This window comes from Anticarsia gemmatalis, chromosome 20, assembly GCF_050436995.1.
Source record: "Anticarsia gemmatalis isolate Benzon Research Colony breed Stoneville strain chromosome 20, ilAntGemm2 primary, whole genome shotgun sequence".
Classification (NCBI taxonomy): domain Eukaryota; kingdom Metazoa; phylum Arthropoda; class Insecta; order Lepidoptera; family Erebidae; genus Anticarsia; species Anticarsia gemmatalis.
In genome coordinates, this window is record NC_134764.1 from 2,190,466 (window position 1) to 2,215,531 (window position 25,066).

At 34.9% G+C, this 25,066-nt stretch overlaps 3 protein-coding genes across 4 annotated transcripts; 2 read left to right on the forward strand and 1 right to left on the reverse strand.

Moving 5' to 3' along the window:
- Window positions 1-154: 154 nt before the first annotated feature.
- On the forward strand, window positions 155-1,730 carry Pglym78 (phosphoglyceromutase 78). The gene is made up of 5 exons (XM_076127467.1): window positions 155-364; window positions 445-677; window positions 764-955; window positions 1,058-1,130; window positions 1,293-1,730. Exons 1-5 carry the CDS (start codon window positions 262-264, stop codon window positions 1,457-1,459), a joined length of 768 nt encoding a protein of 255 aa, XP_075983582.1. The 5' UTR covers window positions 155-261; the 3' UTR covers window positions 1,460-1,730.
- On the reverse strand, window positions 1,727-6,638 carry l(2)k10201 (zinc finger protein 511 lethal (2) k10201). The gene is made up of 4 exons (XM_076127469.1): window positions 6,232-6,638; window positions 3,444-3,587; window positions 2,431-2,629; window positions 1,727-2,096 (listed from the first exon to the last, which is right to left on the reverse strand). Exons 2-4 carry the CDS (start codon window positions 3,584-3,586, stop codon window positions 1,740-1,742), a joined length of 699 nt encoding a protein of 232 aa, XP_075983584.1. The 5' UTR covers window position 3,587; window positions 6,232-6,638; the 3' UTR covers window positions 1,727-1,739.
- Window positions 5,724-24,918, forward strand: NTPase (ectonucleoside triphosphate diphosphohydrolase NTPase). Of its 2 annotated transcripts, none has more exons than XM_076127466.1 (11): window positions 5,724-6,053; window positions 7,538-7,661; window positions 14,397-14,540; window positions 15,871-15,959; window positions 16,611-16,774; window positions 17,278-17,369; window positions 17,738-17,891; window positions 18,407-18,559; window positions 19,048-19,220; window positions 20,970-21,133; window positions 21,582-24,918. In XM_076127466.1, the coding sequence occupies exons 1-11, from the start codon at window positions 6,033-6,035 to the stop codon at window positions 21,672-21,674; spliced, it is 1,371 nt and encodes a 456-aa protein (XP_075983581.1). In that variant the 5' UTR covers window positions 5,724-6,032; the 3' UTR covers window positions 21,675-24,918. The 2 variants fall into 2 exon arrangements, with proteins under 2 accessions (XP_075983581.1, XP_075983580.1); XM_076127465.1 differs by lacking the exon at window positions 5,724-6,053 and adding an exon at window positions 6,773-6,971.
- The last annotated feature ends 148 nt before the right edge of the window (window positions 24,919-25,066 follow it).

Genomic DNA, 25,066 nt, shown 5'->3' on the forward strand with positions numbered 1-25,066 from the left:
AATTCTTTCATTCAGCGGCGAAGATTTTTACTATACTAAAGACATTTTTTGTAAATAATATAAATAATTTTATTTCCTAACAACTTGAGATTAATTTTTCACATAAGTCGTTTAGGAACGTAGTTTTTAGTGTCACATTTATTGACGCTGTGATTGTTCGCTTAGAGGTCATCCAGGTTATTTACGTCAAAGGAAAAGAGTCGGCTTATCCACAATACGCCGGGTTATAAATTAAAATAGTAGTATTAAAATTATTTTAAAATGCCTGGTAAATATAAGATTGTTATGATCCGCCACGGCGAAAGTGAATGGAATGAGAAGAATCTTTTCTGCGGTTGGTTCGACGCTGACCTCAGCGCTAAAGGTGAGTTTCTGTCATTTCAAAGTCACACAAAATAGTTTAAACAATATTAACTAATAATAATAAAACGTTTTCCTTTATAGGACGCGATGAGGCTGTATCAGCTGGAAAGGCCTTGAAAGCCGAAGGTTATGATTTCGATATCGCTCATACTTCAGTCTTAAAACGGGCTCAAATCACATTAAATACTATCCTGAAGGAGATTGGCAAACCTGACCTACCAACCGAGAAGACCTGGCGCCTGAACGAGAGGCACTACGGCGGTCTCACTGGCCTGAACAAGGCTGAGACTGCTGCCAAATACGGCGATGCTCAAGTAAATTAACTCTCTAATTATAATTATAAGAATGACCTTTGCCTTAACACTTATTATTAAAATTAATTTGTTTTCTCTACTTCAAGGTTCAAATTTGGCGCCGCAGTTTCGATGTGCCCCCACCACCAATGGAGAAGGACCATCCTTATTACGAGACCATCGTCAACGACCCTCGTTACGCCGGTGACCCAAAACCTGAGGAGTTCCCTATGTTCGAGAGTTTGAAGCTGACTATTGAGAGGACCTTACCTTATTGGAACAATGTCATTGTACCGCAGGTAGGTCAAACATAAAAAAAAAACTATCAATAGTGTTTATGGTATTTATTATACTTTTTTGTTTGCTATAGAGAGTAAATGCACTTTATTTTTATTTTTCAGATCAAGGAAGGCAAGAAAATCATTATTGCTGCCCATGGCAACAGCCTTAGGGGTATTGTTAAGCATTTAGATGGTGAGTCCATTCATTTAATTTTTGAAATGTACTTAAAGTGGATTCAGGGCCTAAGACCTGCCCAGCCCAGTAGGCCAGTGATAGGTTAAAATTTATTTTATTTATGACCGTAAAATAAGTTTACTATTTTTTTATTGATTCATATTTTTTTATTTTCTTCAGGCCTCAGTGATGCAGCCATCATGGAACTGAACCTGCCAACTGGCATTCCTTTTGTGTATGAATTAGATGAGAACATGAAGCCTGTTGATTCTATGGTCTTCCTCGGCGACGAAGAGACAGTCAAGAAAGCCATGGCCGCCGTCGCCGCTCAAGGCAAGGCCAAGTAAATGAAGAATTTAACCATATTTATTTATTGTAGCTTGTAACTATTATGACAATAGCTGTTATTACAAATTACGTATGTATGTTTAATTTCGAGATTATTTTAAGTAAGCGTAAAGATGCAGAGGAATCTCTAATGATGTTCATGTTTCAAAATTAGAAAAAAAATATAGAGATTTCATTTTGGGTGTATGCCAAGGCATTAAATTAAGTTGTTACCATAGATGTTTATAAAACATTGAATGATTGTGTATCAAGAATAAAGAACAACATGTATTTTTTCTTTTATTCTGGTAAACTTTCCTTTAAATCTGTTATTACATCATCCATGTTTACATCTTTAGAGACATTATTCTTATTGTTTTGCGTAAATTTTCTTCCAGTGTATTTTACAAATGTCTTTTGTTTACTATTTGTAAGTATTATTTTCTTTTTTATTTCGCTAGTAGAGCCCTGATTATCAACCTCCATAGATGTATCATTCGTATTAGCCTTTTTATTGGGCTTAGGTTTTTTATTTTTGCTTTTTGGTTTCGATTCGAACCTAAAGTCTTTGGGTAATTTGTGTTCTTTGATGCAATGCTGTAATCTTTCGTCGGCATTCTTGAATTTTTCCTTGCATTCTTCTATGTAACAGCAGTACTGAAAACAATATAACCATTTTAATCTTTTCATTTCACACCTCTAAGTTCCGTAGAAGTGACACACGATAAACTAATACGATAACGCCGTAAATAAATCTGATAATAAAACCGTAAAACAATCAATTATTCTTTATGTAGCTAGACCAAGTCAAAATGTAGTTTAACAAGTATTCGAAATCGTCATAGTCTTTCAATCTATCACCGTTTCGGAAAAGCTGTTGCTCGTGAGAAGAAGAAGACGGCAATAAATTCAATTGTCAATATTTCCCTGAACCAAGATTAAACAATCAAATCGTAAATCCGTCAAGTTTCGATAGAATTTGAACACTTACCGAAGGTTTCCTTTCAGCCAATACCGCGAAAAACGAATCATGAGCTTCTTGAATATGCAAATCTAGAAAGTGGGGCGACGGCAGGTTCTTTTTGCATTGACCACACGCGTATCTGTGTGATGCATTGTAGTGGTTTTCGTATTCCAGCAGAGATTCTGCCGTAAATGTACACCCAGGAATGTTGCATGTTGATTTTATGCTAAAAATAAAGGCATTGTAGTCTTGTTCTGCATTATGCAATGTAATTTATCAACGCGTCAATATAAACTTTCAGTGTGACGCTTTACATAACAGTTCAAGGTCTATTGATTGATAAATTTATTGATGATTCGAAATATTCGTCTGCAAAAACAATGAAATTGCTAGTCGAGGCTGGATTGCATCGTCATGGTTAGATTATGGTATGGACATGAAGAAGCAGTAGTGTATGACATCATCGATGAAGCTTGACAAATACGCTGACTTATGTTGGATAAGATCATTCCTAATAGATTATATATACACAGTAGCTATGCAACAAATTTTCCAGGCTTGGACAATGGTTGCATCAGAACATTCAGAACAACGTCATAACGTCCATAATAAGATGAATCCAGTTCATTTCGATACAGGTGGGATAAATGGATGATGTTTACATATTTTTCACTCTATTACCTAGTGCTTTCGTTATTTTCTCACGATATACTGAACTCAGAAACTATTCAAAACAGGAAACCACAGACCGTCCGTAATAATACATTATCTATACTAATATTATAAAGCTGAAGAGTTTGTTCATTTGTTTGAACGAGGTAATCTTAGGAACTACTGGTGCGCATTTAAAAATTATTTTACTCTTGGATAGCCTATTTATTCAGGAAGGCTCTAGGCTATATAACATCACGCTACGACCAACAGGAGCAGAGTACCAGTAAAAAATGATACAAACACGGGGAAAAATATTACCCATTCTCTCTTGTGACGCAAGGGAAGTTGCGCGGGTCAGCTAGTTAAATGATAAAAGGTACACTTACACTTCATGGCAAAGATTTTCTTCGTCAAAGTCGTAAACTCCTAGTCTTGGAGGAGGTTTATCATTTATAAACAGTACATCGTCCAGTTTTCGCCGACCAACTCCGTACGACGTAATTCTTTCTAGTAGTACTTGGTTCTCCATTCTATAACACCATGTTAATGAAATTAGAGCTCATAAACAGTTCGCAATTATTTGTTTCCATTTTATTACGTATTAAATTAATGTTGCAAATCAAGTAGCTGATTAAACGTGTAGGTTGCGACGACAAATATGATTCTTTGATAACCTTTTCTCTTATATAGCCAACCTACAAATCTGAAACAGCGGCGTAGGTAATAGGTAGTATGGCTAGGAGCGAATCGGTGCTCCCGAGCTCCGAAGGCTTTCGGGGCCCTGTTTTTTTAACCCGTTACCCTTTACTTTCCTACTTCTAGCTAGCAGTGGGAAAGTAAAGACCCTTGGGTCTCCTCCCAAACGAAGGAGGTGTTAGGCCTTGAGTCCACCACGCTGACCAAGTGCGGGTTGAGAGCAACAAATTGGGAATGACAAAGCATTTATTTTTATTGTCTGATGTAGGTAGTTTAGGTTCTGACTGTTCTGAGGGCCTTAGTTTATTTTTTGTACCAGGGGCGCAGACTACCTAGTTTCTTTACTGACTTAAGAATATTTTATTCCAAAAATAAAAGGACACGAGACCCTCAAAAAAGAACTATTGGAAGGTCAATCGTCAAGGGCGGTGTGTCTGGGTCCACCTATAAATGACGTCATCCAAATATAATCTAACTTCAGGGCATGATAATACGTAGTGTATTTAAAACGAAAGATAATAACAAATAATAATAGAGATTACGCACATCTGAATCGAATGGCATATTGTATTTATTTGCACCGTAATAATGACTTCAGTAATATGATGACTGCGTGATAATTATCTTAAGTCATATTCAAAATACTTATTAAACGTACATTATAGTGTTCACAGTAGCAAAACGTGATAATAATCGTCTATAAACTGATATTACATTGTGTTTGTTTGTTTGTAGGCAAATATTTTTTTATGTCTGATATGGTTTAGCCATGAGGTGCATAATGCTGGAAACTCCGAAACACCAGTGTACAAGCAGCAGTGATCCGTCAGTCTTACTCCCTAAATGCAACAAGGCCAGTTCTTCTATTCAACTAATCTTCACAGGCCAAAAATTACAACAGATTTCAACATTTCGTACGCAATAGAAAGTTATTCCAGGAAACGAAGTTAAAGAGCATTAATGGTTGGAAATCCGTTACTAATTAAATAGCTTGTTGAACTAGTACTATTATTCTTTAATAGGTAGGATTTGGAACACAGAAATATTATCCTCTTACATTAGGAAAAAATAATAGTACGGGCCCTATGCTTCAGACGGGGTACGCGTAGCCAGCGTCATCAATAAAATTACCTACACCAATCAAGAATCACAACATTTTGTTTATCACTATGACTGTGCAATACTTTGCAGATATTTCGATGCTTTAATAATAAAATGAGTCGCGCCTTCCGATTTCGTATCAAGGCACGTAGCTCCTTGATTCCTTCTCAGGATATGACCCAAATTGTGTTAATTGTAGGTACTGTACATTGTCCTACTTATCCTAAAGACAAAGATGTTCGCTTTCGATTGCCATAATGATCAGGCACATAAAAACAATGAGAAGGGTAATGTTTTTCTGTAACTTCTAATTATTTGTTGACTTAAGTAAGAACGTTTGAATGCGTAAACACATCGCTATATTAGTTTTACTACCTTTGTACTTTGCTCATATCGTATCGCAAGTAGGAAGCATTATGGATGGATCATTAAACTATAATCATGTTGCATCTTTTTGGGTTCTACCTGCTAGCTAAATCGAATCTACGAATGAAAATCATAAAACTGCAATTTTAGATTAGTGCCTGTGTATCCCAGGACGTGGTCAATAATACGACCATCAAAATGATACCAACACTCCATACATTACGCAATTACAGTACTTCAAGGTCAAATACATTATTCATTCAAAATGAAGGTATCATAATCAAAATGAAGGTAAGGTATTATTATGTAGGTACCTACCTAGGTACCTACATAATAAAAACATGACTTACGTTAAGGCAAACGGAATCTTTATTTGTAGTATTTTAATATATTTTTAAGCACCCAGGTGTTTAAAACTGATACATGTATGACATTTCATCGAGTCATTATTATATTCAGTGATAAAAACTTCGATAAGTAGCGGTTGTAATGCCGCTGACCAACAGTTACAAATGTTATTCATTCAAGATCATAAGTTTTCGTAGCGCAGTTGTCTAGTTAGATATATAGTCTGTGGCTATATTCTTCGTGATGCGCACGTCTGCCACTTGTGTACATATACTATAATATATACTTGTAAATAGCAATACGTAATATTCGTAATAATACAGTGCTTTAATTATATGTCATGAATCAAGATCAGAAAAAGTGAAACTTGAATAAATTAAAAATATAAAGTTGTGATTGTAGTCCCATATAATTTAGTTGTAATATAGTAATTGTGAAGTTTAGGAAGTACAATATAACTCAAAATGAACGTACGCCAAAGAAAGGTAAGAAAAAGTTGTGATAAGTTTCCCTTTTTAGGTTATAATTTAATTAAATTGTGCGTTTAGCAAAACATGTGGTTAAACTATTAAATGACACTTATCTTGCATATTACACAACATTATTTATGAATTAATAAATATTTACCTGCTAATATACCCATAATAATAACAGCTTACTTACCTTGTAACTGGTTTCCGGGTCGATGTTTAATGTTTCTTCTATTTACTTTTTACACAGATAAGGCATAAAAAAACGGCTAACCGTCATTATTAGATCACTGTTTTGGTTAAATCCATTTTTTTATCTGCCAATCACCAAATAATAATTTTATTTATAGTTGTAGGTAGGTAAGAAACCTATTACTTGTTAAGCATTGAAATGTGAATAAATGAACGATGACCGATGGAATAAAATTTCCAGTAGACTTAATAGTCTTTAATTTATTTGTAACAATTTCTTCAGCACCATAATACGAATTGAACAAATATTTTGAAATAAAAATATTGACATAGCCGGTGATGGAAGTTTTGTTCGTCGTAAAGACTATTTTTGTAGTAGTGTGGGATTATGTATGTGTGATAATGAAACAAAAAAAGTTAAGGTAAACACACCTCCAATCGACTACAATAAAAAACGATACATCGACTAACCGTATAGTTTCATAGTGCCGAAGCCGTAAAATCGATTGCGGCACTTCGTTTACAATTAGTAGTATTGTCCCATCACTGATGTGACATTTCCGAAAATATACGTCGGTGTGACGTTGTGTTCCGAATTCACGTAAAAATAAATTTAAAAATGTCTCAAACATACTCCTATTTGTATTACTGTTAAAACTAATATTGCATTTACTGATTTATCGGTTGTGATGTTTATTTTAAGTCAACATGGGAAAGTTCAGCACGTACAGGTACTTAGAGGTAGGTATTTTGCCGTATTGAGTGTAATGTTTTTATTTTCTTAGTGTCGTGAAATTTTACCGATAATTTTTAATTAATTTTTCTGTTGCTGTAACGAACATGCCTGTTGGCAATCATAAAACAATTTATGTTGTTTTCATGTTGTATTATTAACACATAACAACATGACAAAAACTCAATGTTTGCAATAATAGGAGAAAAAGTGTTAGGTACGTGTTTTTCTCACGTTAAGGCGATCTTTCGCTCTTGAGTTTTTAGTTTCACAAATTGATACAATCTCAGTAACAATAAAAATCACTGTAGATATCTGAATTGGCAATAAAAAATAAATTAAAATTGTTCAATTAAACTACAAAGCTTTCATTGGTGTTATATTGAAGATGTATAAAGTTCGTAACATATTTGTATATTTATTCATCACTAATCGCTCATTAAAAAATAAAGACCAAAACAAATTTCATTAGGTGGCCACAGAACTGTACCCGGCAAGAAAAAAAAAGTAAACATACTAGTCTTGTAAATTTTTCTTAAATTAGAAATACTCACTAAATCTTTTTCTTTTTCAGTTAAAAGATGATACCTCAGCCCCACATATCAATGTTAGAAGTAGAACAATAAAGCATCCTAGAAGATTGAAGAAAGTGTTTATTTTACTCATTGTATTAGCACTATGTGTCACATACTTCTTGGGTAAGTATCTTAATAAATATTCTGTTAACAATAACTAACTTAGTCACGACACTAGTATAGTGTGGGAAGGATGTCCCTAATTTGTATTCTTAAGTGCTATTCATAGAAATAAATTATCTGTGGTTAGCAGTATTACTATGTTATTCATGATGATGCTAAGTATAGTTACATCTATTTAACTAAAAAATGCTGATGCATGAAGCACATCATCATTATATTTTCAAAAACATGCTTCAAAATGCCTTTTTTTCTGTTGCTACAGCTACTTAAATAGTAACAAATAAAATGTATGATTAATTAAGATAAAATTCTTTTAAGACTAGAAGATTTCGTTAAGATAAAATTCTTATAAGACCAGAAGATTTCGTAAAGATAAAATTCTTATAAGACCAAAAGATTTCCTCAAGATAATATTCTTATAGGAACAGCAGATTTCCACATACTTACTCATTATGATTTTGATATTATAATCTAGATTCAGGTGACTAATCTTTGTTAGAGTCATCAATCAGGCCACTATGAGCTGATGTGATGCAAGTATGACATGACAAGTTGATATTAGCCTTATAGTATTTTGTTACTATGTTGTAGCTACTCCATTATCTAGAATTCTAGGCAGTTTCAAGTCTTGAAAAATTATTTCAAGGATTTGTTTCATTCTGTGCTATTCACAGCTCCATCAAAGAATATTTTTTATTCAAACTCAAATCATTTGATGGTCAAATACAGTAGTTGAATGTAGGGGCAATGAGAAAGGCTGTCAATAAATTCGTTTTAATCGCCAAATATTTTTATAAAAGTATTAAGAAATGTTTTTAACAATATAATGTTCACTTGATTGTTTTATATTAAATAGTAGTGCTTTAAAATCCACTTAAGCCAAACATGCCTGATAAGATGTTATCTACCTGATACACATCTTATTATTTTAGTTCCTTGTTGAAACATAATGTTTCATTAATGGGCTGATGAAATTATATCCTTTTTAACTTTGTACAGTAAGTTTTTCCTAAAGTAGTTAGTAGCAGTCTAGTAACAGGGCAAAGGGAATACATTGCATTGTACCCACCTATGGTTCTGCTTACTTTTTGATTGTTTCAATCAATTCAGACTGTTTCTTGAAGAAGCTATCAGCACCTCCCGTACTTTACTGATCTTATAACATTTTTTTTTATTATCTAGTTACTGTCCCAATGCTGGGTTAGGGTCTTCTCCCTATGGAGGGAGGGGTAAGTGTGGTTAAGGATACCATTTTTTAAAACAGGTGTATTAAATAGCAGTCCTGTGAATGTTTCTCGGATTCCCTCTCAGTTTTAATCAAAAACCAGGTTTCAAAAATGTTTGTTACTAGCTTGGCAACTCCTGCTATAAAATTAAATGCCCATTCAACTTTATATAATCGAATTTTCGTAATTAATGAATAACTATAAATAAAATGCAAATATTACATAATTTCACAATGCATGTAGTAATTATTGTTTTCATACACCATGAATAAATAGTAAAGATAATAATATATTGTTCTGTTCATTATACAACAGGTGTTTTATTAATGTTTATTTTATAGTCATAGTTATTTATGTTGTTTGATAAAGGCATTTCTCGTTAGACCCACCAGTAGCTATAATTTTATGGGACTATGCAATACTATGCATTAATAAAAATAATTGACGGAACATAATTCAAAGAAAATTGACAGCTAACTCTGTTGTACTGTAATGACGAAGGGTTATTCATCCTTTAACTCGAATAATATTAATTTTTTACTGATATTTAATAAGTCCCACTGTAAGGGTCTACTCTTAGAAGGACTAAAGGATTAGGCCTTAAGTCGTTCAAGCTGCCCATGTGCGGATTTAGAATAGAAGGTATACTAATATTATAGAAAAAATAATCCTCGTTATTTCGCCTATCAGCTAAAGCGTCAGTTACAGCTCGTTTAAAAGAATTGAACAGCAAACGGCTTAACGGTATCAATCGTGAGTATTGTAATAATAAGTAATCATTTTTCTTTTTTAATAAGATATAAGTAGAAAGAGATCCAACGCCTCCTGTATTCTAAAATGCGCGAAATTTGGTATTTAATTTGGGACCTCAAAAAGTCGAAATGTTAGAAACAATATAATAATATTTCTGCTTGTTCTTCTTACGTGTTTACTTCTAGTCTGTATTTAAATTCAAGGGTAAACTAACTCATTAAGAATGTTTTGTCTTAGGTCTTTAAATTATTTTTATATTAAAATGTTTGCGTCAAATGCATTATGACGTAATTTATTGTAATCAGACGTCTTTTTGTGAGTATGTGTAATAAGGGTGTTGTTTTAGTTTTAAAAATAGATGTTGTAGTAGGTTGAAATCATTTTTTCTTCCGTCATTTGATTATGGCAACACTCGGGGGTTAACCTGAGACTAATATTTTTTTGGAACCATAATATCGAAGTTTTGGTAGAATTGGGCAAAGGTAAGAGTGTTTTTAAATGGGATTCAAATATTTTCTATTTCTAACTTAGAGGTGACAATAGATTGGTATTTGAGGTAATATTATTTAACCGAGATAGTTTTTTATTAGTACATACGTATGTATACCTCACAATAAGCCTCCGTTACGGTTATTAATAAAAAAGTAAACTGAAAAGTTAAAAATTAACATGAAAACTTGACTATACTCATTTTATCGAAATATTTTATAATGACTATACTCATTTTATCGGAGTATCTCACTCGCACTTACACATTGTCACATTCTTTTGATTATGACGTGGTTCGCACGTTTGTAACGGCCCGATTATAGGGTACCTACCTACTGTATTCGCGAGTATCGGTGAGTCAGCAGTCAATTATTCTTAAATGATCAATTAACACATATTCGTCAGATATTTGTCAGTATCATTGTGACTGTGTGATGCTGTGAAGTATCACATAACAGGATGGCAGCGAGACGATTTATAAATAATATTTTTCTTATTTGTTATGCCAAGAATCTGTTTCATATTTCGCATATTTCATCTTAGTCATTACCCCAATGGTAATCCTATTTCATTAAAATATCTTTAGTTAATTTTAGACTTTTAGTTCAATTCAAAGATGCTCTCGAGATGTGTCTTTGGCGATTCATTTTTATATTATAGAATTTCTTTCCGTACGCTGAAATTTACGTGAAATGTTTTATTACAATAAGTTTTTTTAAAGCCCATGAGCCTAGATTTATTATTAGAATTCACTTTTAGAAAAATCACTTGAACTGTTCGGTACACGTGAATAAATAACAATTGATATAAGAAACTATGTACAAAATAGAGTAGTTGCAATAATAAGTTTAGTGTAAGGAAGTATGATAACGATTACAAGAGTACGTTGATTGTCTTATGCCTTGTGATAACGTTAATTAAATGCGTTTACTGATAACAGAAGCGGTAACACGGTATCGCACTGTGATTTTAACCAATTGTAGTTTAAATATTAGGTACTGTTATGATTTTGTGGGATCCATATTACGTTTGTAATTTTTAGCCATGCTATTTAAATGTATAACTTAGTTGGAATTATTTTAAAAGCCGATAGATTATTAACTTGATTTCAAGTCGCAGAGACTTTCCACAAACGTACAAACTTTGTCTAGGTCTTATCCCAGTGAGTTAGTTCGGCACAACGTGTTTTCTTTCTCAGAAACATGCTGTAAACGGATATTGCTGATGTTTTTAGAACCTGCCAATCTTCCTTTGGATTTTTACAAACATACAAACAACTGATAAGTCTTTCAACCGGACCTGAAGAAACCATTTTTAGATCGCATAGTATTTGTTCCGAGTGGGAATATAAACCACTTTAATCACTGCGCTACGGAAGCCGTGGATTACGATTTTTATATAAAAGCAATTACACATTGTATATTAGACGCTTGTTAGCTTGGCTTAGTTCAATCGTGTTTCCATTCCGTCACATGCGTTTTCTCACACCAAGTTCACGCTACCTCATACCAATCGAACTATGTTAATAAATCGCATATTATACGACTGTTAAAATACGACTTTAAGAGCCAGTTTTAGGCCTTCTGGATAAGTATCGGTTAGCTTATAAAATAATTTTTTTGATGGTTGTTTTTACAGTAACCGCCACTATCAGATACGCTATTAGACACTTATCCGTGCAAACTTAAAGCAAACTGCTATTTTTTAAACAAGTATTTTGTCTAAATTCTTCCAACAATTCGATTTCGAGTAGCCAAAGTATCTTTACATTTATACAGACTGCCTTAAAATATAAATTTGTAACCTACTATCTAATATAATTTGCTAAATTTCGCACTTGATTCACTTATACCATATTTAAATACAACAAACCGATATGTTCACATGCCTTGGTGATTATTTAAAAACGTGACAAAAAAAACTCACGCATGCAAGTTTTTTAGTCTCGTCCGACATTTTTTGTTGTTTGGTTCAAATTACAGTGGTCTCAAGTTTAATACCTAGAGGTCGTTTTTTTAATTCCACACAAGTTAAAATATGTGTATTCTATATTTATATGCCTCTCTGGTCGTGGTCTTGGCGTTGCGGCGTCGGTAGTGTATATAAACAGCAGGTTCACGAGGTCTTGAGTTCGATTTCTGGATCGTTCAAGACGCTATAGGTTATAAAGTAATCGTCTGTAAAACTCTGTAACCCTCTGACTCAGTAAAATAAAAAGGAATTACAATAATTTTCCTCGTGTTTGCCCATATCGTTATACTTTAAAGGGGTTTTCTGACTTATTGTTGACAAAATGAGGAATATTTAGCGTATAAGTAGGTTACATTAGCTAACGCTTGCCATTATTGTTTCTGTTATGCATAGTTATGCAAATTGTATGCAAGCCTTTATTGTACCTAACTGTATACCTACTCATGTAGCTTTTTAAAACAAATTAACATACTTTCTTTTTTGGACTGGCAACTCGGGGATTTATCACTGAAACTGGCTACACAACTATCGCAGGTCGCCTTCCTTCATAGATAGCCTAAATTCTGAGAAATCTTAGATAACCTAGAGATTCTGTTCCCTTTTGAAATAATAGCACCCAGGCTCTTAGTTTCATTGATCTGTTAGTCTATAACGGGAGGCTTAAGTTAGCCCAGGGAGCTGAGATGCATCATGCAATGAATTTTATATGATCGCAGACGCTCCAAAAATGTATTTTTGCACTTCAAATTGGGTGATATTTCAGACTAAGAATTGAGTGAAACCTACATTCTTAACGCAGCAAGGTTTCCTTAGAATATTGTATAGTTATGCGGTTGTCGCTCTCATAGGTCTTTTAAGCCACGAACGAAGATGTTTCTTCATAACAAATATCCCTCTGTCTGACGCTACCTGAATCATCTGCAATAGATGGTCACAGGCCAATGATGATGATGTTTGGAAGTATAAACAAACGCTTGAATAAAACCGACTAGTTTTTCACTGTTACACACCTTTATCGACAAACTAAACCAACTATACAATCAGCGAACACTAAAATTGAATATCGATAGTCTACTTCTAATACAATACGTGGTAGTATTTCAATGCCGCGTTACAACATAACAACTTACAGCATTTTAACAATTATGCTGAAACAATTCCTAAGAAATACTCCATAAGGGTCAATATACTTTGTAAATAATTTTCTTTTAATATTCTCTTACTCGTTATAAACGTGTGTAGTGGAGATGAAAGCGGTAGTGTTGTGGTTTTTACAGACAAATATATTCCAGAATATTCGAGTCGTTATTATATGAGAAATGGAGAATGGAAACGTAACGTTAGTGCGTAATTTACTTTTTGTTACTACAGGTATTTTTGAAGTATTTTTTTTTGTTTTATAGAAGGAAGGAAAAAAATATTGTGGCCAGTGGTACCTAGTGTGTAGTTGGCGTATTTTAGATTTGTAGACCACTATCGTTATATTGTTAGGTATTTAAAATACATGAACACAAAAAAAAGGTTTATTTTTTACTTCGTAGTAGGTGTGGTGTAATGATTTCTCTAAAAAAAGTAATTCATTATCGGCGTTGTGATTGGTTAAAAAACGGCAATTCTTCGTGTCATGATTACTTCCTTATTGCTTTCTTTTTAAATTATTTGTTTTTCTTTATCTAGTTCTTGATTGTCTAGAATTGTCTATTGAATTAATAATTACACTTTTTTTTAACACAACTGCGTTGTCGCCAGATAAAGATTGATTAAGTTAATTTTATCAATTTGTAATTTAACTGTATAAACAAAGGCTTTAGCCATTTCTGAATCTATCAACCTCGATGCCTGGTAACTAATACTGATTACTTTTACCACGAAGGAATGTCCGTTTTTTTTGTAACTCAACACCTCTATCAGTAAAGTAATTATAACAATAATTAGTTTATGTTTATTTAAATAATTATTTCTAACAATTAGTAGGCAATTAATTAAGTAAGTAGTTGGAACTTAAAGTCAATGTAAACATTCTCATTGATAGCGTAGTGTAGGTATTATTATAAAGTTCATAGTGGGTCATTTTGCTGCATAAATATGAATAACATCACAATATTCACTGTTCATTGCGAATTAGTCTCCTTCAGAGCTGGCTGTATACAAGCTGTCCGTAAAAAAAATAAACAAAAAATTCACTGACAGAAAAAAGCGCGGGAATTTTTGACAGTTGTTTTTTTTTTGTATCTAGTGATGTGGGATAAAGTGATTTGGTTGTTTTTCCAATATTCAACGAAGTGTTGTGCTGTAGGGTTGTTCGCTGGCCAGTCACAATGGTTGGACGGGATCGCCAAGAGCCTTGGCTACGAGAGCGCCTACCACCACGCGGTCATCATCGACGCAGGCTCGTCGGGCTCCAGGGTGCTTGCTTATAAGTTTAGAGTACCTTTTACAGGTGAGTTGATTTTAAATATTTTTTAGATTAATCATGAATTAAGTCAAAAAATAGATAGGTACACTCATGTACAAATTTGTTGTTTATAAATAATAAACCGGTTTTAGTTTATGCTATTCTAATTTTGGAATAACTCATTTAAGTATTAGTTTCTACCAGTGGCTTCGAGCGAAAAAAAAAAAAATTTCACCAATATTCTTAGTTTGTGTATGAAAAAGTAACAACCATATAAACTTGCGCATTTTTAATGTTAGTAGGTTATCATTTGAGTTTTACTTCGGGGAAATACTGTATGGTATCTGTAATTACTATATTATCCAGAAAAGGTCAAGGGGTCTTACTTGCATCCGGCTAAGAAGTTTGTCTGTAGATAAATATTTTCCCTATAAGTACGTTTTATATTGAAGAAATGAATGTTGAGAAACTGACATGACTAAGACGTTAGATTCTCGAAATTCGGATTTGAAAATATTCCATCCATTCTAAAGTCTATACAACATCCTATTAAACAAACTTCACCCCCCTACAACCGTTAAGGTGTCGATTTTATAAAATAAAAATAGTATACATTTGATCTGGGATCTCCAACTATCTCCAAACTAAATCTTTTTAAATTTTATCAAAGCTTGTTCAGCGGTTTATACATGCGTGACAAACAAACTGACTGATAGTTGTACAGGATTCTCCATACATTCCTACCTGCGCTGTTCACGTGATATCAAATACAGTATTTGCATGATACGAGTACAATGCACTTGATATCTGAAGGACGACAAGTTTGAAGCCGCGTTCACGTGTTTCTATTTTAGGCAAATGTTTTTATAAACATCTATTTCATACATAATATGATTGGTTAATAATAAATATAAAACATCGTCTTTTTGAAATATATTTGAAATTGTGTTTTAACACAAGTGTAAACGAAGACTGATGCCATTAATTTATTTAACTATATAAGAGTAGCCCATCGTAAGGCGTTTGCCGATTAGTAAGGCAATGTGAGACATTATTGAGATAAGTTATAAAAATTGTATGCTTCTAAAACAAGCAATATGAATACCTACTTGAAACGCGGCAAAGCTTACTTCAACTTGGTGTAGCGTCGCAAAAAGTATCGTCCTAAACAAATGTCAATTTCATGTAAGTAATCAGTAAAACCGGTTGTTTCGTGTGTCTAATTAAATACGTAGGTAGAGTACCTATTTTACAAAGGCATGAGAAATAAACAGTTTTTATCACTCATTACTTAATTATTTTCCCAGTATTTCGAGGTGGTATAATTACATGGAAACAATATTTTTATATTTTGATAATTATTTTTTCTTTTCAGTATTCGGCCAAGCCAACTTGGACTTAGTAGATGAATATTTTGAGCAAACAAAACCGGGATTATCCTCATTTGCTGATGATCCTGAAAAGGTAACATTATTATTTTCAGTAGTTTATTACTGTCCTATGTGTATTGTGTATAGAGTATAAGATTCATTATATGACAGATTAGGGGTGCCTTTCCACCAGAGATTTGCTATGCTACATAAATCCACCAGACAAATTAGTTGATGCATATAGCTCCCACGCCAGTGGTCGCAGGTTCGAATCCGAGGCAACACACCAATGACTTTTCGAAGTTATGTGTGTATTAGAAATAATTATCACATGCTCCAACGGTGAAGGAAAACATCGTGAGGAAACCTTGCATGCCCAAAAATTTGTTTAATACATTTATTGAGGGCATGCAAAGTCCCCAACCCGCACTTGGCCAGCGTGGTGGACTTAAGGCCTAACCCCTCCCTCATTACGGGAGGAGACCCTTGCCCAGCAGTGGGACAGTAATGGGTAAAATTTATTTTTTTATTTTTTATATAGCATGGATTTATTACATACAAAATTTGTTAAGTATATAGCAATTGCAAGAAAAAATATTTTTGTAGTACAAGTATCTACCTATGCACATGCTATTTAGTTTTAGGAGATAATTAAAAAAATCTTTATTCTACCTTATCAGCATCCATATTGTATCATATAAAAGATGCAGTGTAATAAAAACCTTATAATTTTTCAATATTTTAGGGTGCAAATACAATAGTGCAGCTAATAAAGAACGCAGAGTTCCTAACTCCGGTGGAGAAGCGTCGCTCCACGCCGCTCATAGTGCGAGCTACGGCGGGACTGCGACTGTTACCTGCTGCGAAAGCCCAGGAACTCATCGATCAAGTCGCCGCTGCTATATCTAAGTAAGTACTAACCTTTGTTATTTACTAACTTATCCCGCGAATCTGCTCACATGTTGTTATTGAAGATAGCAGCATATTGCATCCTTAGCTAAAATATGATCCATTATCCTGCCAAATTTTATCCAAATCGGTTCGACTGTTTTAGCAAAAAGCGTTAAGGAAAAAGTTACGTTACAGTGTAATATTTCGTTTAAGTAGAGTTCTGTTCACAAAAAAGCAACAGGTTCACAAAGTCCCGGACGTTTTACAAATTATTTGTAGTACATTACAGTATATCAGTATATCACCTTCGATATCAATATAATCGAAAATAACCCTCTTATTCATAAAAATATATCAAGTTATGAAAGGCTTATAAAGTGTTTTGTTTTTTTTTACTCCTTAGCAAAATGAAAAAGAGAAAACATACTGTAGTCGTTTTTTAACTAAAATAGGTTTATAGTGTGTTTATGAATAAGAGGGTAAGTTATCAATGGATTCATTATATTTCTTCTTGATTCCAGATTGGGTTATGATGTAGGCCCGGACAGTGTGAAGATCATGGATGGAGCAGATGAAGGCATATTCATTTGGTACACTGTCAACTTACTGCATAGTAAGTATTAATGTTCAACTTATTTCGGTACTACTCTCTTCCAAGTTAATAAGTACAGACAGTTTTTATTGGACTAACCCATCTTACTTTGTATATTGTCGCTATCTTAGTGAAATTTAAAAATGCACGTTTATTAGTTTTATTTGAAAAAAAATCATTTTAACCTAGGTTAGAATATAATCTTATACAATAATATTATGCGTGCAATACAATTCATTTTAAAGTGATATTCTTCAAACAACTTCTTAAAACTCATAAATTTTTGATATTACAATTTTTCATTCTTAGGAATCATTGTTTTTAATACTTCCATAAGATCCTAAAAAGCTAAAAAATACAGAAGTAAAGTAATTCTCGTTTGTTTCCAGATCTAATGGAGAGCGACACGATGGCGGCGCTGGACCTGGGCGGCGGCTCCACGCAGATCACGTACCAGCTGAGCGAGCGCGACGCGCCGCAGTACCCCGCCGTCGACCGACACGTCGTGCCCGCCGGGAACAACATCACTATTTATACGCATAGGTACGATACTCTACAATAATCATTTTTCTAGTTTTCGGGAATCTGCCAGGGATATACTAGGACGGCTGGGACGCGGAGTATCCGATTGGAGGTACCGCGTCCTGGCCACGTTATGGTGACCGTAGAAGGAACACCGTCAGGTTTTTATTCGGTATGCCCAAGTTAGCCGGAACGCCTTGCCGGCGGGAGAGCTCGACAGACCCCCGCTCTCCTCCCTGGGGCGGGACTTGCAGTAATGCATTTTCCTGACACACAAAAAAAGGGATATACTAGCAGGAGATAAATGTCCCGCGATATGTGTCGCTAGCGATGTCGAGTGAATTGATGCGACGTTGCCGGATTTTGCTCGACATATTAGAGTTGCCTATTATATTCCTTCGCTAAATTATTGTTTTAAAGGATTATAAGGATTTAAACTAAATATGTTTTTTTTATTGGAAGTTTTTATAAAGTCAGAATCTCGTACAACATTCAACTTTATATAATTACCAAGAATATTATTTCTTTTGTTGCAGTTACTTAAACTTGGGTCTCTTAGCGGCTAGATACGGCGTGTTCCGCATGGAGAGCTCGTCGGAGAACGACACGGGCGAGTTCACGTCCGTGTGCGTCGACCCCATCGTGCAGAAGGAGCCCTGGACCTATGCCAACAAACAGTATTTAATTAGGTACGTACTACTATTCATAAAATCACTTGTTTTTCTATAGGAGTAGGCAGGGACACAACGCAAGACAAATTTGTAGATATCGTAGCATGTAGCTACGATATCTATTAATTTGTCTTGCTTCATTCACATTCGTGCATCTCGTTATAGTGTACCGCAGGTTACGAGCAAGCGTTTTGGGCCAAGTGAATGTATGTTCATTGTGCTCTATGTAGTGTACTCTTAAGCGTCTACGTTAGGAGTGCTCGGCTCGTGCACAAGCGGAGCATAAATATCTTCTAAAATTGCGCTCGGTCGAGGCTCTTAAGTCAGTCGTCACTACACAAATTAGTGCACGGCTCCTCTAGCGTATACGCAGCTTAATTGTACGTATACTATACATGTACGCTTTGTGATTAAAGAGCTAAAATTCATGTAATTTGTTGTTGTGTTGTCATACTTTTAGTGACGTGTATAAAATATGCGTGATTAGTTTGATACGTGTGTTGTAGTGGAGCCCGGCGCGCCGCCAACGTGAAGCGCGCGGCGGTGTACGCGGCGTGCCACGCGCTCGTGAAGCGCTACGTGCTGGCGCGCCTGGACTGGGAGCCGGCGCGCGCGCCGCGCGGGACCGTGGCCGCCATGAGCTACTTCTACGACGTGGCCGCCGACGCCGGCATCATCGGTAACTATGTCTCTCTACCTCATACCCGGCTACAGTGCGCCAATTCATTGAAACTAGCCAGCTGTGCAGAATTTTGTTTAAATTGCCATCGATAATATATGTATGTCGTCGTTGCGGGTTCATAATTGATATAATGATATGACGAAGGGGTGTGGGTTCCCTGGGTTTTCTTCCTCCATCATCATAGGTACTCATTGTGATAAACCTATTCATCGACTGTGGGCGTCGTGGGTAGTGTCAAATAGATAATAAGTCACACTCGTACAATTGAACACTTTACAATTACAAGTGGTTTTGACCCTTCCGTCTGTCCCATTAGTCCCGTGATTTTTCTGCAACGGGACAACTGGCACCAAAACAGTGTCATTTGTCCCGCCACGGGACAACTGGGACAAAATAGTGCCAGTTGTCCCGTCACGGGACAACTCAACGGGACTAGTGGGATAGACCCGATGGTTCAGTGTCGTCCACGCGCCATTCCCGCCAAAACAGAAGAGAATCATATCTCTCAAATTCGAACAACGCGCCCCACTAACTCCATCGAACACCACTAGATGGCGTTGGCTTCCTGCATACGACCTCATTTCGACCCAAGAGTCTTTATACTCTTTTTATGTTCCGACATGTATATGTTACGTCGTGCTTTCGAACACGTACGCTGCATAGACGTCCTACGTAGGTCAACTATGTAGCGATCTACAGCTTCACGCGACTTGACAGTCTACGTAGAGCTTCTACGCCGTAGTATATAGACGTCGCCATACCATACCTTGCGCCAATGAACCTCTCAACCTTTCTTTTCTTTTTCTTTCTTTTAAAAAAGACAACTCCCGCACTAAGAATAAGCTCTTGTGTCGCGGGGACTTTTACAAACATACAAACAACGGACACAAAGCACAACCAGACCCGAAGCAATTATTTGTGGATCGCACAAATAATTGCTCCGTATGGGAATCGAACCCACGACCTCCCGTTGCAGTGGTATCGGCGTGGCCACCTAAACCACTGCGCCAGGGAGGCAGTCAACCTAAAGTCAAGCCGCACAGATAAGCTTTGAAAATGGCTTAACAGCTTACTGTTGTCTTAATCGACAACAACCGGGTCCGACTACGTACACTTCGAAACACCTTTTTATTGAATGACTGCGCCATTGAACCCAAAGTTCAATTACCTACCGGTTAACCCAACAGACTATGAAACCAACTGTACGTTTGGCACAGTAGTTAACCCCGCTGCAATAACCGTAGGTGTTCATTCACGTTGACTCGCGGGCGCAGTCACGAAATATCAAACATATGGCGTTATACCGAAGTGTTCACGTACAAACTGTACGCGCGGTCTAACTAGCGGGCAAGCTAGCGGCGGCGCGCGCTCGCGGCTATATCAAACGCGTGAAGATGTTCGTGTGTGTTCACGTCGAACTAGCGGTGGCGGGCGCGATGTACTCGCGACGTCAAGTAAGTTCAACCAGTTTGAACCAGTTTGAGCTTGTCGGTAGAAACAAACGCCTGGCGGCCAACGTGAACACAAATCGCCACGTCCCCGCGCTCGCGACCGCCACCGCGCCCGCGCGGTCCAACGTGAACAAGCACTTTGTGTGATGAGCTCGAGTTTCTTTTCCGAGCCTGGTGGGCTGGTATTTAGAAATATTATCTGGTTACCATAGTAAAAGCTTTGCTTGGTTTGGAATGAAATTTATTTATTTATGAATGCCTAAGTATTCAAAACTGTACTTATTTGTATGTACAGACGTGATGAAGGGCGGCACGGTGTCGGTGTCGGCGTACCGCGGCGCGGCAGTACGGGCGTGCTCGGGCGCCAACGTGGAGCAGCCGTGGGCCTGCCTCGACCTGGTCTACGTCGTGGCGCTGCTGCAGGACGCCTACAAGATCGCCGACAACGAACCCATCTCCGTATGTACTGCACTTATCTTATCTAATCATGCTAGCTTAAGCAAAAAAAAAGAACATTTTTGAACCAATTTTTTGCTCTTCAGTGATGTTATAAATATTAAATAGTTTTGACTGCGTTATTTTTCCATCGCTAAACATGAGACTTGTCATTAAATGTGAAAGACGAATTTATCTCGGATTTACAATTTAATAATTCCAATTATAAATGAACTCCTTACTTTTGTTCGTAATTTTCAAGCTTATATGGGTATTTATAATGAATTTGGCTGTAGATGTATTTATGACTGTAATGCTTTCTTTTTTTTTTTAAAATAATGGCATTTCATTCAGTAAATACTACCTTGACTATTTAAAGTAGTCTTCTACCCTGTAAATCAATGCCCTACAATTTATCCACATACAGATTATCCACATATAGAAAATTCTCATTATTTTACATTGTTTACAGTTATTCAAGAAAGTGAACGGCCACGAAGTATCATGGGCGTTGGGTCTCGCGTACACCACAGTGATGAACAGACTGTCCGTCTTGGAGCCCTAGTGTAGAGCTGTATCAGCTGTGACGAGCTGTGACGTCACGTGCACGCTACTGAACGTGCACTGTACGAATAGGACGGACTGAGATGTAAGGTATATTTGTTTGGTTGGTTTATTTCTTTATTAGGTATTTTTTCAGATGAATGTTTGATGAATCGTAGTGACAAATTCGGAATTTTATTGTTCGTGTAAAAATTATTTGACGTTGTTAAATTAGCTTGAAAAGTTGGTTGATATATTTCGTATACAGTTATGTTACGGGTAGTTTTACCACGTTTGAATAAGTGTCACTTGGAATATTGACAGATGTTTACTGATACTTATCCATGAGTCGTCAAATTGAACTGTTATTAAAATTGTGTGGGAACGCGAAATATTATATTTATTATGTTTTGAATAGTGTCACTTAATTTCTATACATATTTCAATGAAGAATGCAAATAGCGTAGTTTAATTATAAAATATATACTCATATAAGTTGTAATAGTATAAAAATCTTAGTTTATATCAAACTTATTAAGTATCAAAACTCTTCAGTCCGTTCTATTCTGTAAAGTATCAAAAGTGATTTGAGCTGCAACAATTACCTCTACGGTACACTATGTGATATAAGTAATATGTATTATAGTCGTTTTATTTATTCATTATGTTTCTCAAACTTTCACACGTATTTATTTATTTTGTTCAAAATGAATATTTATGATTCCCTTATTACGAAATAATAAATTATTTAACATCGTGATGAAACCTTGCATGCCTAAGAGCTATGTAATGCAATTCTTCAGGGCATGTAAAATAAATCCTGACTTTTTAGTGGTTAGGCATTGAGTGCCTAATGTGGTAGGTACAAGGCCTTACCTCGCTCTCCATTTGGGAGGAGTTGCTTACCCAGCAACAGGGACAGTAATGGGTTAAAACAAAATACACACATACACTTTCTTCTATGAAGATATCCATGCCCATTATTGAAACAGTAAGGTACATTTAAAAGATTTTATTATAAAGTTAACTTTTTCTTTTAGTGATGGTGTAGTAAAGTTTGAGAAACATATTTTTATTCAGTCTATTCCAATATACTTGTAAATAATATACGCTATAAGCTGATATATTTTCAACGTGGCAATAGTTGAGCGCACACTGACGTAACACATTTGAATTATATTATTGATTGTTGCCAATTAGGAAATGTACGAATTTATGTCAAGTATTAGTGTATTGGGATTGAAATATTGTGAACAAATAGCCTTATGTTATGGCTTGATAGCATTTTTATACTCTTGTAGAAGCATTCAAGCTTCTACATTATAATAATATGTACATGCGCTCGATATAGCGTAGTACTAAGTTAGTACTACTAACTGCTAACTGTGTTACCAGAACTCATATTATATTGTTAACCGAATAAGAATTCAGTGGACAATATTCAATTATTATTTGTGACAAATATCACGGTTATATTGGTAAAAAAAATTGAATAAAAAAAAAACAACAATAAAAGACCATTGTGTTTTTCAATACAATTTAAAAAAAAAAGTGAGTTTCAACTTAAGTTAAATCATGTTTATACAATACTTCAGTGCCAATACATAGCAGTCAGGGAATTTATTAAGAAGGTTTTTTAAAATTAATATGTACAGCCTTTGGTGATTAGAAATTTTGTACACATGCAACATTCATATAAAATTGTTACGTAGATCCAATCTGAACAAGCCGACGCTCAATGCACAATTGTATGTACAAAGAAACATTCAATATTATGCAGAAAGGACAGACATGGTTAACTTAAAAAATCACCAAGTATAGCCAACGGAAACTTGTTTGTTTAAAGCCTATTTATTTTACTTTGGTAGGGAAATGGGTTCAGAATTTTCCGGTAAGCCTTTCTTTTAATTTGATATACATACTTATATTCTATTCTTATACACAAAATAAGTGGATTATTTGAATATGAAATCTAAGAAATCATTTGTCGAATATCTATCTGTTAAACAAATTGAGACCTATATCAAGGTAATCGAATTATTAGAGCAGTTTTGGTGTCTTTCAATAAGGTTATTTTCATGTAATATTGAAATGTTTCTTCATACAAACAAATATAGATATAAACATTAGATACGCTGTGTTTGCACACTTAATAAATAATAAACACGATTATTTACAAATAATAATATTAATTATGCACAATTATTTATCAAATATTGCTCATTTTTATTTATAATTAATTATTGTAATAAATGTTTCTTATTCTATTGTAATTATTATTTGTTTTTCATTTATTTTATTTAGTTGACTAGTTGATGGTCCATACCTATTCATCTATAGGGGAACTATAAATTGTAACGGGCGGTGACTGTGTGAATGGCAATACTAAGGGCTTAAACTGTCATAACTTGAATTTAAAAAAATCTGCCGTATAAAAAAATTCTAAACTGGAGATTGCCAGTGTCAATATTTTAAAAATATCAAACAAAGTTGCGGACAAAAGGACATTGAACTCCAAGATTCTTTTTTGTAATTTTGTATATTAGGTATTGTTGGTAGTTCAGACCTGAATATTATCAATTATGTGTAGTTTTTTGAATGTCTAACATGATATAATTTTGCAAGCATTTTCAGTACCCGAAAAATACAAGTATAGGTGAGATTTTAATTAATTTAATATTATAAATGTAAGCTTTTGATTTTAGCAAATCGTAATTATGGCAACCATTTTGTTGGTAGCCTAGCAACCGCGAGTATTGCCATTATACTACATACGCTACTGTTTAATGCAATGGACATTATTGAGATTCCGGAACAGGGAATTTAGTTTTATTTTCGTTTAGTAAACGTTATTGAAGGGATTCAGTCGAACTCTTTTGAGTCCGAATGCTACATTTAATATTCAAATTAAAGCAATATTTAATTTAAGTACGAATTGCTTTACGATGGGTTAAAGACATTTTTTCATTTTAGTTATAACTATTTTATTTTAAAATGTTCCTTTTCATGTTTAGTTACAATAAAAGAAGGTTGTATGCGTGATTTTAAGTTAATTTAATAACTAACATGTAAGTTCTTATGATAAGCACTTTCCAAATAAAATATATTCAAATGCTATTTTTATGATGACAGTATTGTTTTTCATTTTGTACTCAATATATGAGGTTTTGTAGCTTACTGTGCACTTAGGTATTGTGTACCTAGCCGACCTGTCGAATTGGTGTTATATGTAAATTGTACAAATTTAATAAATGTTGGATCTTAAATGTGTCGTTTGACTAATCATTGGAATCTTCACTAGAAGTAATAACATTAGAACTATTCAACTTTGCTGATGAGTGTGCACGTATGCATTCGTGCACGCGTACCACGCGTACAACCAGCACGCGTATTCAATGTGTCTGTAGGTATACA

Coding starts and splice junctions, on each gene's coding strand:
- Pglym78 (XM_076127467.1), top strand. CDS start 262: ATGCCTGGTAAATATAAGATTGTTATGATCCGCCACGGCGAAAGTGAA. Junction 365..444: donor CGCTGACCTCAGCGCTAAAG/GTGAGTTTCTGT, acceptor TTTCCTTTATAG/GACGCGATGAGGCTGTATCA. Junction 1,131..1,292: donor TATTGTTAAGCATTTAGATG/GTGAGTCCATTC, acceptor TATTTTCTTCAG/GCCTCAGTGATGCAGCCATC.
- NTPase (XM_076127465.1), top strand. CDS start 6,939: ATGGGAAAGTTCAGCACGTACAGGTACTTAGAG. Junction 14,541..15,870: donor GTTTAGAGTACCTTTTACAG/GTGAGTTGATTT, acceptor TTTTCTTTTCAG/TATTCGGCCAAGCCAACTTG. Junction 15,960..16,610: donor TTGCTGATGATCCTGAAAAG/GTAACATTATTA, acceptor TCAATATTTTAG/GGTGCAAATACAATAGTGCA.